A 14,640-nucleotide genomic window follows, 5' to 3' on the forward strand; every position below is an offset into this window, starting at 1 on the left:
GTTCAGTTGATTTTCTTTGTTGTTGATGTATTTACACAGACAGTTTTGTTCCAGAGCTTTCTGTCGCTGTCTGTAATTCCAGCTGTATAGAAAGTCAGTTCACGTGAAAATCCTGGGTGAGTGATGTAAATGTGCTTGATGACTTGTGCGCACTGTCAGGGGATGAAGTAAGGAATCCAAGCCTCTTTGCAGGTAGGTGAATTCAGCTTTCTATAGGAAAAAATAAGTTTAAAACTGGCTCTTCTCTGTGCATGTTGGGACTTGGGGTCTGTGGCTGGGCTCGAGGACACTTGCATCACATCATTCCCACACTCTGCTTACTGGGAGAAGGATGTAAAGCGATGCTATCTGCGTTTAGACTTGAGTATGTGCTGACTTGCATGTACCGGTATGCTTAGGCATCGGACTAATTCCTTCAGAGATTATAAGTCTTCAGGTCTCTTTGGGGTGTTTTTTTTTTTTTTTCTTTTTTTTTTTCTTTTTAGAATAATACAAAATGACTACTAGGTAAGTGTTTATTCTAGTAGTCTACCAATTTGTATTTGCAGGGCAGCATTTTTTCTTTGGAGGGGGCTTTCACAGGATTGTATTCTTGGGTGTTTCATAAACACTTTTCCATAAAATCCTGAAAATGCATGGTACAGTGAAAAGAGTATTCAGAAACTTCCCAGAAGCATCGGATATTTTTTTTCCCCCAGGGGAGTAGAAGTGGGGGGGGATCTACCATTTCATAAAAGTGAGCCTGAGTGCTCTGTGCTCACAAAATATTGTGAGTTCAATGTGGCAAACACAACGAAAGTGCATTTTAGCTTCCATCCACCTCCTGTCATTGTTTACTGGTGGTCTGACTGCCTTGTCTGGGATGTTTGGGGCGTGGGGGTGTTTGTGTGGGCTGCTGTTTTGGGGGTGGGAGATTCATTTTGTTTTTCTTCCACCCTCCTTTACCACAGGTGTGGTTTGTAAGGCCTTGATGGTAGGCATGGAGGTGTGGGCTCAGGTAACTTGTGGGCACTCGTGTGGTCCAGAAACTGAGCGTTCAGATGTTTGTGTGTACGGGTTTGAGTTGTTTGCCTGTTTGGGAAGAACATAAGGTAATTCCCTGCCACCACCCAGAAATTGTGGCAGGCAGAAATGCTCTGCTGCCTCCTGGCCCTCAGAAGACCTGAACTGGAACCACTGGATCGATGGGTGACTCCTCCAGATCCATCACTTGCTCTTCCTCTCCTTTACCTTGGCACCCTTGAGTTTAACATCTGGATGTGCCCTGCTGGCCAGCTCAGTGGGACACGCTGCTGTTCTGAGGTCACTTCAGGCTCTTGGCCCCTAAGGATGTGTCCGGGGCTGGCGAACAGGGCCAGTGCCCTCCTGCGGGTGCTGCAGGCCAGGCAGGGGCCCAGGGAATCAAAGTTGTAGAGGCAGTGAAGGAAGGGGGGGGTGGGGAGAAGGGTGGGTCACAGGGCGGGGGGTAGGGGAGGAAAAAAGGTGGGCAGCGGTGGGGAACAAGGGGATATCAGGGAGCACGATGGCCAGAGGCAGGAGAGAGGTGGTAGTAGGGATCAGGGGGAATGGGAGGGACTGAGAGAAATGGGAGCTTTTTCTCTGTTATGTCCATGTCCCTCTTGTACGGGGGAGCCCACAGCTGGACACCACACTCCAGGTGTGGCCTCACCAGTGCTGAGGAGGAAGGCAGGATCACCTCCCACCACCTGCAGGCAATACTTTGCCTAGTGCAGCCCAAGACACCATTAGCAATCTCTGCAGCTCGGACACATTGCTGGCTCCTCTTCAGCTCGGTGTCCACTGGGGCCCCCAGGGCCTTTCTGCAGAGCTGCTTCCCAGCTGGGCAGCCCCAATCTGGCTTCAGTCATTCATGCAGTTTTCAATCCACTCCACTGCTCATCCAGCCCGTATTTCAGCTTGTCTTTGAGGAGCTCACAAGGGGAGCAATGTCAAAAGCCTTACACAAGCCCAGAAAGACAACATCCATTGCTCCTCCCTCATCCATCAGGCTGGTCTTGGCTTTATAGATGCCCCACTTCCCTCCCTTTGGGCAAACCTGCAGGCCTGGCATTTTTGCCCGACTTCCTATTCACTGTGTGTGATGCAGTGCTCCTAGAGGATCTCTGAATATTCACCCGGTTTCTTCTGCTCCTTTCCTCTCCTTCCCAGTCAGCCACCCCCCCTTCCTCTCCATACCCATACAGCTGCCTCTACAGCTACACTTCCACCAGTGAGACCAAGTTGTGTTATTTCAGCAGCCTTGGTCTTTCCGGAGGCACAGCAGGGAGGTAATTCTTGCAGTGATGGGCTGGCCAGCTGCAGTGGATACTTTCCAAGACAATTCAGGAGGTTCACATTTTCTGCTGAATTGCTGTTGCTGCCCACCCTCCCTTTGTTCTACTGCACAAAGCCCTTGGGAAATGAGGCGCGATGCCTCTGGTGTGTCTAAGCATGGGGCAGACCAGCTGACACCAAACATGTTCACATGTACACAGCCCAGAAGCTGCAATGCCAACTGTGCCTTGGCTTCATGGGCTTCAGTTTAAAACCAAGCACCAAAGAAAGTCAAAGCAAGCACTTGCGTTTTATATAAGCCTTTATTTACAACTTGTTTAACAACTGTACACTCTTCTGTAACCTTGGAAGCATTAGTGTATTTGACTGGGAAAAAATATTAAACCTTTTGATTCTAATGGTCATCACCGGGTATTTTTTGTCTATATACAGATATGTATATTAATACTGCTACCATGACAATCTGGTAGTTACACATTTCATAGATGAACCGAAATGGGAAATTAATGTTTTGACACTCTAGGAACCCATTCTCTTACAGAAAATATATCACTGTCAACTTCACAAACAGTTACTTTGATAATTGGTCAACACTTAATTTTGGACTGTCAAACAAGCTGCTATTAAGAAAGTAAGAGAGTTTTCTATGCAGCATAAATGAAGTTAGTATATCAGAGACATGCTGGAGATCACCTCTGCACCGGCAGCTCGCAATCACCTCTTGGCAGAGGTGCTACGCTACCGCGTTGAAGCAGCCAGCCCGTTTGCTGGAAGCTACCCGCAGGTTCTCTGTTGCATTAGTGAACTCAAGTTTCGTCAAGCTAAACACAGTTACATATAAATGTCTTAGGCTCAAGAACAACCGATACATAGTTTCCTAAACTGCACAGACCACTGGGATAAATGAGGTACAGCAAAGCTTCGGCTCGGGGCACCCTTGCAGGCAGGTGTGACAAAAGCAGCTATCCCCTCACACCCCGCGCGGAACCGCGGCCCTGGGCTGGGCGGTCCCGCTCCCAGCGTGGCCTGGAGAAGGGCGCGCTCCCGGCAGAAGCGGCACTAGCAAATGGGAGACGAACTATGCCTGGGACACACAACGCAAAGGAAGGGGTTTGTCTAATAAAGCTTGCCCTGACACAGAACAAAGGGATCGATGGCTGGCACCTGGGAAGACGCAGACCTCTCGGCGATGCTGGACTGGGCCCGGCAGCAGCACGGAGCCTCCTGCAGCCCGCCCTGGGCTGCGCTGCCACAGGCGCTGCCGGGCCAGGAGGAGAAGTCCTCACCCTCCAGGCACTGCCAGGCAGAGCAGCACCACCAGCACGGGCAGCCCAGCCCCGGGATCCTGCCTCCCCTGTGCGGGGACACCCGCCCGCTGCAGGCAGCGGTGGGCCTCGCTCTGCCTTTCTCCAAGCAACAGGTTTGGCACCAGGCACTGGGGCAGGGGCACCGAGGGCACCGTGCTCCCCGAGGGGTTAGGATCCAGGCGAGCGAGAGCAGGGTTTTCCCTAGAACTGGGCTTAAACCGCAGGGCTCGGGGTGTGCTCTGCTTCCAGGCCCTGTTGGGTTTCCGCGGCACGGCCTGTGGCTGGGCAGCCTCCTCCCCACCTCTCCCCTGCCAGCCCCTGTACAACAAACGTCTTCACTTAGACCACTACAGTACCCCCTTGCCTTCTGGATCTTGCCAGTACTGGATGTCCAATACAAAACAAAGATACAGTAGTACAAATGTGCAGATTTTTTTTAAGAATATTAAATAAGCAGCTCTTTAAATTAATATAGGCAAAAGCATTTTGAGTTATACTGTCTAAATATTGCAAATTTCAAAGCTAAACTTCATAATACAAAGAAACAGCCAAGCTAGTGCAATTGGAAATGAAATAGCTAAGACTGCAATAATGAGAAAAGAAACAGTACAGGTAAAATATAAACAACCCAAATTATAAACTGGCAAGGACAATCTGCATAATACTGGAAGTGTCGACAGCTTTCATACTTATCTCCATTCACGTTCTTCCCTCAGATTGTTTAACAATTGTACACAGATTGGAAAAAAAACAAACGTTTCTGAAAGAAACAGACAACACAGCTAAAACGTAGAGAGAAAAATACAACAGCCACAAACTACTGCATATATACATAGTAAGGAAGCAGGCAGTGTCTGCGAGCAAAGGACTGCACAGTAGTTTGCCTGTCTCGGAGATTATCTGACGAACCTTGCCTGGTTTTCTAAGGAAGATGGGCTGGCCAAGCAGCAATTCATTAGTCATTTCTCCTGGTAAAACACCTCCTTGGCTTTACTTTTAATTATTTAAAATTCAAAGTATATCCTTTAAGGGTGCAGGTGCTTTAAAATTTTAACAGTAACCAAAAGGCATTTTTAGGAACTCATTAAGACTAGGTTTTTATAGTTCAGTATATGAAAATGTTGCAGGAGGTCTGTGTGTTAATGCTGTTAATCAGAATTAAATGGAGTGGACAGACAGAAGTAAAATGGAGAGCTGACAGTGCTCTGTCAGTTTGCAGAACGCCTCCTGTAGAGCTCTGAATACTGGATTTCCTCTCTGTTAGCCTCATAGGAGACTTTTTGTGAAGATAAATAGTAAATGGAAGCGGGAAATGGGAAAGCCAGTTCCCAAGATGATAGGCTTCTCTGCAAGTAGATCTCCCTTTGAAATCAGATGCCCATGAGTCTTAAGTGTAGAACTGGTTAAGTTTTGGTTATGCAGTCTGGACAGAAAAGCAAGTCATGCACTGAACAGTCCCTGTTATAACAATGCTGCAGGTCATGCAACCACATCACTGCAAATAAAAGAATAAAGAGAAAGTTAAAAAGCAGATCACATCACCATTTAAAAAAACAGAGAACAGAACAAGTATTTTCAAAGCAGTTCAGTAAGGCCGTCTCTACTTCGAATTGTGCAAATTCACGGGGAAAACATCTTTGCCAGGTCAGCGCTTCAAAGTAACAGGAGGATTATAGGCCAAGAATTGGGAACAGCAACAAAACAGCCTCAAACAAATATAAAAATTTAGACACAGTTCAGACAAATTTAAACACTTCTGAGTGACGTTCTGCAGGGCACCACTCTCTGCTAACATAGCTATGGGAACTAAGTTTACACAGCTATGAAAATCTCTGGCATTCCTGCTGTCTGTGAGTACGACTAGGGGGAAAAAAAAAAAAAAAATCAAGCTCAATATAAAGTGAAAGGTGCCTGTCCAATACTGTGCATGGTTATAAACTAAAAGACAATCATCAGGGTCAAAATGACTCTGCCTGAGACTTCAAGCTCTGAGCACCGCAAATAAACTTGAAGCATTGATATTTCATCACAGATCATTCTGTGCAGGACACCAAAACGACATCACTGCCGTATTACACTGGCAAGCGCTACTCATTCATTGCATGCAGGTTTTAATCACAAGGAAATTACACATATTCTTGTTAAAACACACCAAGTAGGAGCCCTAAGACCACACCACAACACTGCAGAAGTGAACCTAAGTCTGGAGGACAGCTGGATAGGCTGCGTATTGCTCCATCCTAGCTGATACACTCTCCCTTGTGGCCAGCGGACTGACAGGTGGAATGCTTTACTAACACAGCTACAGTGCTTTCAGGTTCCCCAAGCAGCACAAACACCCTTGCACAGCACGGCAGAGCACTAACTGCTCATTCTCACTTCCACTTGTCCCTCACTAGCTTCACCCCGCTGAAATCACACTGTGCAAACCGTTTCTCTCCCCATTTCTGACTCCCTAATATTGCACTAGTCCAGCACAGTTCTAAGAACAGCTCCTGTGACAGGAAAAACCCAGGTTACATACAGAAGGAAAAATATTCATAACTAAACTCAAGGTCTTAGAGTGATAAAAGGTCTTTCTGCTGCAAGTCCTGCAGCTTGTATGTCCCTCTTTTTTCCTGCTCAGAATACTGATCAGCTAACAGTTGAAAAACAGGAAGATACACACATAAATCAAATGGAACAAACCCAGAAAACGTTTAAAAAGAACACATTCAAAGCAGACCTTGGGAGTGTATGTGGAGTAACTACTGTCTGTCTGAGATGCGCTGCTACACTTGCTTTGCACTGCCTGGATGCAGAAAGTTACAGAGCTCAGGATTAATTATATGAAGATTACTGCAGTTAGTCAAAAAATAAAAGTTCAAGCTATATAAGGATTTACCTATTCTATTATGCATAAATGAATACAGGCTACTCCTTTAATCTCACCTGGCTATTACACAGTTCAGACTTACTGTTTTGTAATGCTCCGAGTGACCTGAAGCACATAAGCAGAAATGACATTGCAGGTTTTTCCCTGGGACATGAGTACTTTTAAAGAGGACCTGTAAATTCTGGACAGTGTATTCTCTTCTCTTTTGAGGATGCACAGATACCTCAGTTCATCTGAGAGTGCCCTTTTCAAACCTGAAATTCTTACCTTGCTCCAGAATAACTGTCTGTTAATTTCTTTCTCTTGAGGAACTTCTCAAAATGAATCAATACTTTCAGAAGCTACCTGTTGCAGCAGCACTCCGGAAGATGACAGAAACGTGAGTGTAAATTCACTCAGCATGACCTGTCACTATTCCTGTGGCACCTTCAGAATGGGACAGTTTATTCGGCATAGGACTTGCCTATAGAGGAGTGACTTTCCCTTTTCTTATCAGTACAAAATACTTCAGCTATATGTAACTGATGGCTTGCTGTTAGCCTGGGGGATTATTTATTGGTGAGACATTTCCCTTCAATATTCAGCACCAGATCTCATTAGCTCCACTTCATTCTAAGTGGTTAATTAGTGACTTAAAACCTCCTTAACCTCTCTCTGTCATCCTGTGTTTTTTCCACATGCAGACATGACAGACAACTCCTGCACAACACAGCCTCAGGAGGGATGGGAACCTCTCCTTCTCACTCACCTGGCCAGCTCTGGAGACACCTACCAACACACTGACTTCAGAACAGTGCTCACACAAGACAAACCTGATAAAAAAGAAAACAAAAAAAAAAAACAGCCAAACAACCCAACCCAACCCCATGTTCTTACTAAGGAACTACTTTTATATTCAGTGTATGTTCAGTCCTAAGACAGAGGAGGCTTTCTGTAGCTATCTGCTTTCTATAACTAGTATTTTGTAACAGAATCACCAAAGTCATCAGGGCAACGCATCTTTACTTGCAATTAAGGACAGCACTTACCTGAAAGCATGGGCAGTACTTACTTAGTACTGTCCTTACTTTCAAGTCTAACACTACACTCTTCCCAAATATTTCTAAAATCACTTAATAGCTTCTACTGCTAAAGTTTTTCTTTCCTGCATCTATTCTTTCTTTTCCCATAGCATTTCCTTTAGATTTTAGGCCTCAAAGAACCCATTAACTCTTCTTTTCAGAACTGTGTTAATGTCACTTCAAGTTTTTGTTCTTACTATCACTGAATACAAAGTGGATTATAAATTCTAAGAATTGTGGCCTTAAAACATCCCCTTTATTACTGTTTCAAGATTTTATTGATATTGTTAAATATGAACTTAAAAATCCCTCAAAACCACCAACACCCCCAAGAAACAGGTTTATTCTCCTGGTTACCAACTTCTGGTGGCTGAGAACTAAAAGTCTCTACTTTATAAAATCTGTACTGCATAAGGAATGTTTTATTCAAATACTGATAATAAAAAAATAACCTAATGGTTTTATTGCAACTATCTTATAATATTGCAAGTATTGTATGATACCAGAACGATTTGTTTAGGAAGCCGCCTTGGCGACAGTGCCAAGTGTTGGTACAATGTCCCGTGGGACTGTATTTGTCAAGTTTTCTAGGACTTCTCTATCTACACATTCATTCATTTTTGATCTACATTCATTAGCTGGTCTATGTATCAATAGAATAAGCTGATGATGTACTTAAAAATGACCTTTGTATCCCAGTATTTCAGTGAATCCACTAAAATAAAATAAAATGCAAAAACAGAGACCAGGACTAGAGAAATCCTCAGCATCTCCAAATACTGCAGTGAGATTGTCAGCAGAGACAAAATCTCCAGGGATTTGCTATAGAAGATTAAAGAAGTCTGAGGATGCTGATAGTGACAGTTTCTGTTTTACTGACATCGGAAAAGTCTCCAATGCTTCATCAACTGCAATTCAAAATTAATTAGAAAAACAAAGATCTCCAAAGGCTCAGATTTCACTTCACTGTTTTTAAACTACCACCAAAAGGCAGAACTGTGAAAGACACACTGCTCTTCAGATTTTTGTACTTAATGGTTGAATTTATCTGTCTCCTCCACCTTCAAACTGAAGAAATCAAACTTTATTTTTTATTATATTCTGCAGAAGTACTGACAGGCTTCTGGTCCTTTTCTGTTCTTCCAGAGGGAAGGAACATCACAGGAGCAAAGCTACAGAATCAGTGATGCCAGGAAGTTTTCTGGATTCCTTGGAAGTGACTAACTTGAGATGTGGCTAGGATTCGACACACAATTTGACATCTGCCTTTGCCTGACCCCAGAAACAGTATCTGGTTTGTGAAGATGCTCTGAGCACAAGTGAGGCTCACTCCTTGCCACTGCCGGCTCCTGTACCAGCATATCCAATAATGTACGACTCCACTTCTTTCTCCTGATGAAAGGCACAAAGCAGGGAAGCCTTGCCAGTGCAGAATAGAGCTGGACTGCCTGGGCTGTGTGCAGCGTGTGTGGCTCAAGAGCTCATTCATCAAATTCCATGCTCACCCGATTTTCACATTTAATCTCTTACGTTTATGATTTACCTTCTCATTTTAACAGAACACTACATGTATCACACTGCCAGCGTCAGCTAACACTGCTGTTCTAAGGAAGGGCTTCTGATGAGGTTTCCTTCTAAGCAAATCACCTCCTGAGATCACATTTCAGTCATACTCCAGCTTTCAAACTATTCTGCAGGTGACACCTGAAGCACAACTACTTTTTTTCAAGTGGAAAAAACATCACTGGAAAGTATTTCTTGTCAAGGAAACCTCTTCTAGCTATTTATTTGCACAATACTGGTGAGAAAATGCCTTCAAAATTTGCTAGACTTGGTTTGGAGATGTCAAGCTTATCAACATAGTATTACTGCAAAAAAAAGAATCCACATTCTACCTAAAACACGTGCAAAAAACACAAGAAGTCAGTATTACATCTCTGACTTTGAGTGCAAAAATAGCTCCCTCATCAATCCTTGCAAAATGTCAAACTGTCCGGGGGGGAGGGAAATCTATAAAATGAATAAAATTCAGGAACTGTTTTGTTTTGTAAGAGAAGGAAAAACTAGCCACATTCAAGATGGTCTTCCTGCAATTGCTAACTTGAGTAAACAAGTTCTGAAGTTAAAATATTTTCCAATTATCATATCTACAGAAAATGTCAACATATCAAGATAATCAAACCCACTACAGCTCATCCAGGAAGCCGTGGACAGCCTCATGCACTAGAGAACTGAAAAAAACAAAGCTATGTGCATAAGTCAAAATACCAAGGGCTTTAAAATCTACAAATCCCCTTAAATTTTCTTGATAGCTTGCACATACCACGTACTATCAAGATGATGATAAAGCAGCAATAGGATTTGTCAATATTAATTCTTTCACACACATTGAATATAAAACCGACAGTGCTGTCTACGTGAACAGAAGGCCACAAAGAACTTGCAGAGTTAATGCTGCCACCTCAAGGGACATCATCAGAACAGCACAGGATTACCATTTGGTCATTTCCATAAAGATAAAAGGAAAAACCCCTTGTAGACAATGTGTATGTGCTTCATTTTACAATATATACAGCTGTGTGCTACGGTTTGTTTTCCTCTGCACTGTGGATGGAACACACAGCCCCTAAATTAGATCAGAACACTTGGAAAATGGATGTTAGGATCCAAATGTTTAAGTGTTGCTTTAAGAAAATTGGGGAACACGAATACTCTTTTCTGCAGTGTCTGATCACACTTGCTAACAACTTAACATGGAAATACTTAAACTGGACTGCACACACATTCTGTCAGACCAGAAACTAGGCTTCAGCTCTAAACAACGAACATGTGTGTGCATTTAACTGCTGCATGTTGTTTGCATTTAATTTACATCTCCCAGAAGGACTATTCTGGGAATATCCTCAGCACAGCAGTTAGGAATGCATTCTCATGAACTTTTTAGTTGTTTATCACTGCCCTGAAGAGCTTTTTTTTTTTTTTCCCTTTAAGACCAGTCTGCAGGCTTTTTTTTTTCTGTAGTGTATCGAGACAGCCTATAATTTAACATTGTCACTACAGTTTTGATGTCAATAGTCTTTGTGGTCTCCAGAAAAGTCTTCCTAGAAGTTTCTTTGAAGTACGTATTGTACTAAGAGAATTCTGTTTTATGGGGCTTTTTTGCTATATTCTTTTACTGAGATACAAAGAATAGACAGCATTCACAGCTGGCTAGCTCTGTATTATTACCTCATGTCACACTCTCAGTCCTTGATTTTTAATAGCACGCTGCTTCCAAAACTACAAAACAAGCAGGATTTCTTCAGAGCACTCCACTCCACACAGCTAAGAATTGCTGGATGCAACAGATAATCAAAGGAAAATGCTAAATAACGCAGAATTAAATTTCGTTGACTACCATTAGAAGTCAAAAAAAGACTTATTGGAACTGGATAGAGGGAGGTGCTCTTTAAATGCATAGGTATAAGACTGCAATACATTTTTAGATTTTTGTCTTCAACAGAAGCTCTGAGCTTCTGTTGAATACAAGCCTCAATGTCTTATGGGAAAATGGAAAGTCCAAACAGAACAAGGAGAACCTACAGAACAGAAAACAAAAATCAACAACCAGAAAGAGGGGAGGGAAGAGAAGCCACGAGAGAAAACCTAAAGACAAAGCTTCTAATCAGCGTTTGCACATCTCCCAACCATCAGGGGCATTTGTCTGTCATCAGAACTTTGGAAATAAAATAGTAAAATAAATGTTACAATAATTACAGCAAGTAGTTTTATTCTAGTGTGCAGATTATATTCAAGTGATTTTAGATATGCAACTAATAGCAACAGTAAATTAAATTATTAAATAAATTTAAGAGAAACCCCCCCCCCCCCTCCCTTTAAGGTCCTGGTGTTCCTTTCTTTCACAAGTAGGCTTTGGCAGTTTGATAACAGACAAAGGCAGTGAGATTAGAATAAAAATGGAGTTTTCAGTGTTCTTACATTCTTTCTCTGGGTGACACAAAACACTCTACTCTCGAGCAAGAACATCAAATTCGCTTATTTGCTCCTGTTCACACACGGCATGCAGTAAAGAGTTGTTCAAAGGACTAGAATGGATTGCACAAAAAGGTCAGTAAAAGATTTCACACAGAAACTGTGGTCATCTTGCTACCTAATATATGACTTCTTTGATCTGTTAGCATTTGGTATCTCAGTAAGAGACAGCAAAACAAGGATCAGCTCGCTGAACTACAGAAATTGTCCTAAACTGCCTTTGTTGCCTAACCACCATTGTTAACTTTCCTCCACACAAAGAGATACTTCTGCTGTCTCAGTTTTATCTTGCAAGTATAGCCCAGACTTCTCACATCATGAATTAACGAGAAGAATTTTTAGAAAAATCATTTTTCTTCCAAATAAAACACAAACTAAAAGAAGAAATTCTGAAGTTAACTTGAAGTTAATGAACTTAATATGTTTTTGTATTACTGGAAAAAAAAACTACATTTTTCAGACACATATTGAAAGTATTCTTAGCCTAGATTACAACAGATGATGTACTTGAGGATAAAGGAATACCTACGAGCGCCATCCACCTATTCCTTACCCTTTAATCTAGGTGTACTCATTTTAACTATCCTTTGTTCAATCCACTGAAGTTGTGAATTAAGATGCTTACTAAATTGTCTTCAGATGCTTACTAAATGCTAATAGGCCTTTTTTATGAAGGTATTTATGAAGAAACGTCTTCACTGGGAAGGGCATCAAAATAAGGTAAAAGAATAAATGTAGGAACCAGACTGAACATGCATTTAGGGGGGCAAACAGTTTCAAAATGAAAAATGTTTAAAACAGAATCACCACAAAATAGATTGAAGCCTTCAACCTATACTCAGGTCCTCTGTGTCCATCAATTCTTTGATGAAAGTGATAGCCAGGATGTAGAATCGCTCAGGGGAAAAGCAGAATTTTGTAGGACCAGGGCCTAAATTAATACTAGGGACCATCTGCCACCCCACTGATCAACATGAAGGTGCTACAGAGAGTGACATATGATCAACTAGATACATGCTAGGAAGGTAGTACAACAAATTACAGCCAGTTTTCAACAAAGTCAGCAACGTGCTCACCTGAAGGCACTGGTACCATTAGTAAGGCAACTGATACAAATATACCCTGAATCAATATATTAAAAGCAAGTTGCTTAGTAGGGGATGACAACTGAAGCATATTAACATCAACAGTAATTTAGGCCTTGATCCATTATCTACTTGTTAGTCCATAATTATAAAAAAAATTAACACAAATGCTTTTTTTTTTTTTTAAATGGACGATGCAGTAGCGTATTAAAGCATTTCAAATATTCTTCAATCTTTTTATACTATATGTTAACCACACACTTGATCTAGAAGAGTGGGACAAATCATTTAAAAATATTCCGTTCTGTCAGCAACACGTAAAACCAGCAGACCAACAAAAGCCTTAAAAATCATCCTGCTTCCCTACTAAATGCCAAGAGTAAGAGCAAACTTTATACAAAGGAGATTTTTTTTGTTATTTCGTGTTACTGATAAGTGTTTCAGCTGCAAATATATTTCACAATAACATATTAATTTTGAATTTTTGTGATGAGTTTTCAGCTTTTTTTTGAAGCAACTGGATAGCACAAAAATAAAAAGCCTAATTCCTTTTAACAAACGCAGTCTTGTAAAGCATCACAACCCTTATAGGCACAAATGTATCAACTGTGACAGGAGATTCACATTGTTACACAGCCCATATGAGGCTTTTTGTGAGGGACCAGGCTTCATACGAGTTTAAAAGATTCCATTATTGTACAACACTCCTCTAGATGTTTTCAAAACTTTGGCACATTCAGAAAAAGGAAGAGAGAGAAAAAGGGACAGATGGGCTTCAAAAACCATAAACAAAGGGCATTACAAAACAACAAGGAAACCATAATAAAACCCTTTCCTGAACTGTAAAATAATGATGGTAACAAGGGAGAGAGAGAAAGGATGCTGGTTGCTTTTTGTTGAACGCTGTCACTTGCAACAGAAGTGGCCTTGATCATGGGGCAATTTTCTTTTTAAGAGCAAGGCTTCTCTACCTTGCAGTTGCTGGCTGGACATGACCAGGGTAAGATCTCCTTGTGCTCGTGGCTTGCCTTTGTCTAGCCAGGAAGGACTGTCCTGAGCCTGTGCTAGCTAGTCTGTCTTCTGCTGCTTTTTTATGCAGAGTCATTCCCTATGGACAAAGAGAAACTTCTTAGAAAAAAAAAATAGAACATGTAGCATTCAACAACTTCATTCATTTATATTTTATTTCCTCTTCTTCAGCAACACTTACTAGGTTGTTTTGAATTTCAAACACAAAGCATCACCTTTTCAAGGCTAAGGCAGACATCCTTCCAGATCTTTTACCATGTTCTCTTCCACCCCCCACCCTCCCCAGTCACTGTCCAGTTTGGAATACATTGTTGAGCAGCATGTCCCTCAGTTTCCCACATTTGACAAAATGCTTCTCCACATAGACACAGTGACTGGACAAACCTTTTCAAAATTGCCTCCTCCCCTTGCCACCCCAGGCCCCTTTAGCATGCTGAGCCAGAAGAGTACTTCTCTTCTGAACACAAATTCTTTCCATCTCTGCATTAGCTCATATGGCAGGATCACACCTTGAGAGGAAATATGTTTTCAGCAGGAATGAATGCAAGGAGGAAATGAGAATTTGAAGAAATAAAAAAAAGCTGTGATGGGTTGTATAGTTGTGCACAAAAGCAGAGGCTAATTACAGAAAGACATACAGAAAGCTATCAAGACTTATTTCATGATGAGCTATTGAACCATAGCTCTGTTCAGCCCTGTCTTCTGTTCATAAGTGGTACTAATGCGACAGAATTGGTCAAGGGCACGAGTCACTTGAAAATGTTTTCAGTATTTAAAGGATTCAAACACTCTCCAAGTACTATTTTTGCCTTAATATTCATGGACATAACAAGAACACAGAACATCAGGAAGAAAACTCTGCCCAGGAAAGACAGTGAGGAGGAATTTGAACTCAATGGTGAAGGAGAATGAACCATGAATGTCATGGCTTCCTTCTGTCAGGACAGCAGATTCAA

General features: G+C 41.9%; 1 protein-coding gene across 4 annotated transcripts in view; it reads right to left on the minus strand.

Annotated features, from left to right (window-relative positions):
• Positions 1–2,578: 2,578 nt before the first annotated feature.
• The window catches only part of HOOK3 (hook microtubule tethering protein 3), an 86,920-nt gene continuing 74,858 nt past the window's right edge, over positions 2,579–14,640 (minus strand). For 3 of the 4 annotated variants that reach the window (XM_072031447.1, XM_038170794.2, XM_072031448.1), the window contains 2 exons: positions 13,627–13,763; positions 2,579–5,097 (listed from right to left, as the gene is read on the minus strand). In XM_072031447.1, coding sequence (XP_071887548.1) covers positions 5,082–5,097; positions 13,627–13,763 — 153 coding nt within the window. In that variant the 3' untranslated portion in view covers positions 2,579–5,081. Of the gene's footprint in view, positions 13,764–14,640 lie in introns of all 4 variants that reach the window. The other variant, XM_038170795.2, reaches the window with a different exon arrangement.

This window comes from Anas platyrhynchos, chromosome Z (assembly GCF_047663525.1).
Source record: "Anas platyrhynchos isolate ZD024472 breed Pekin duck chromosome Z, IASCAAS_PekinDuck_T2T, whole genome shotgun sequence".
In the NCBI taxonomy this organism is placed as follows: domain Eukaryota; kingdom Metazoa; phylum Chordata; class Aves; order Anseriformes; family Anatidae; genus Anas; species Anas platyrhynchos.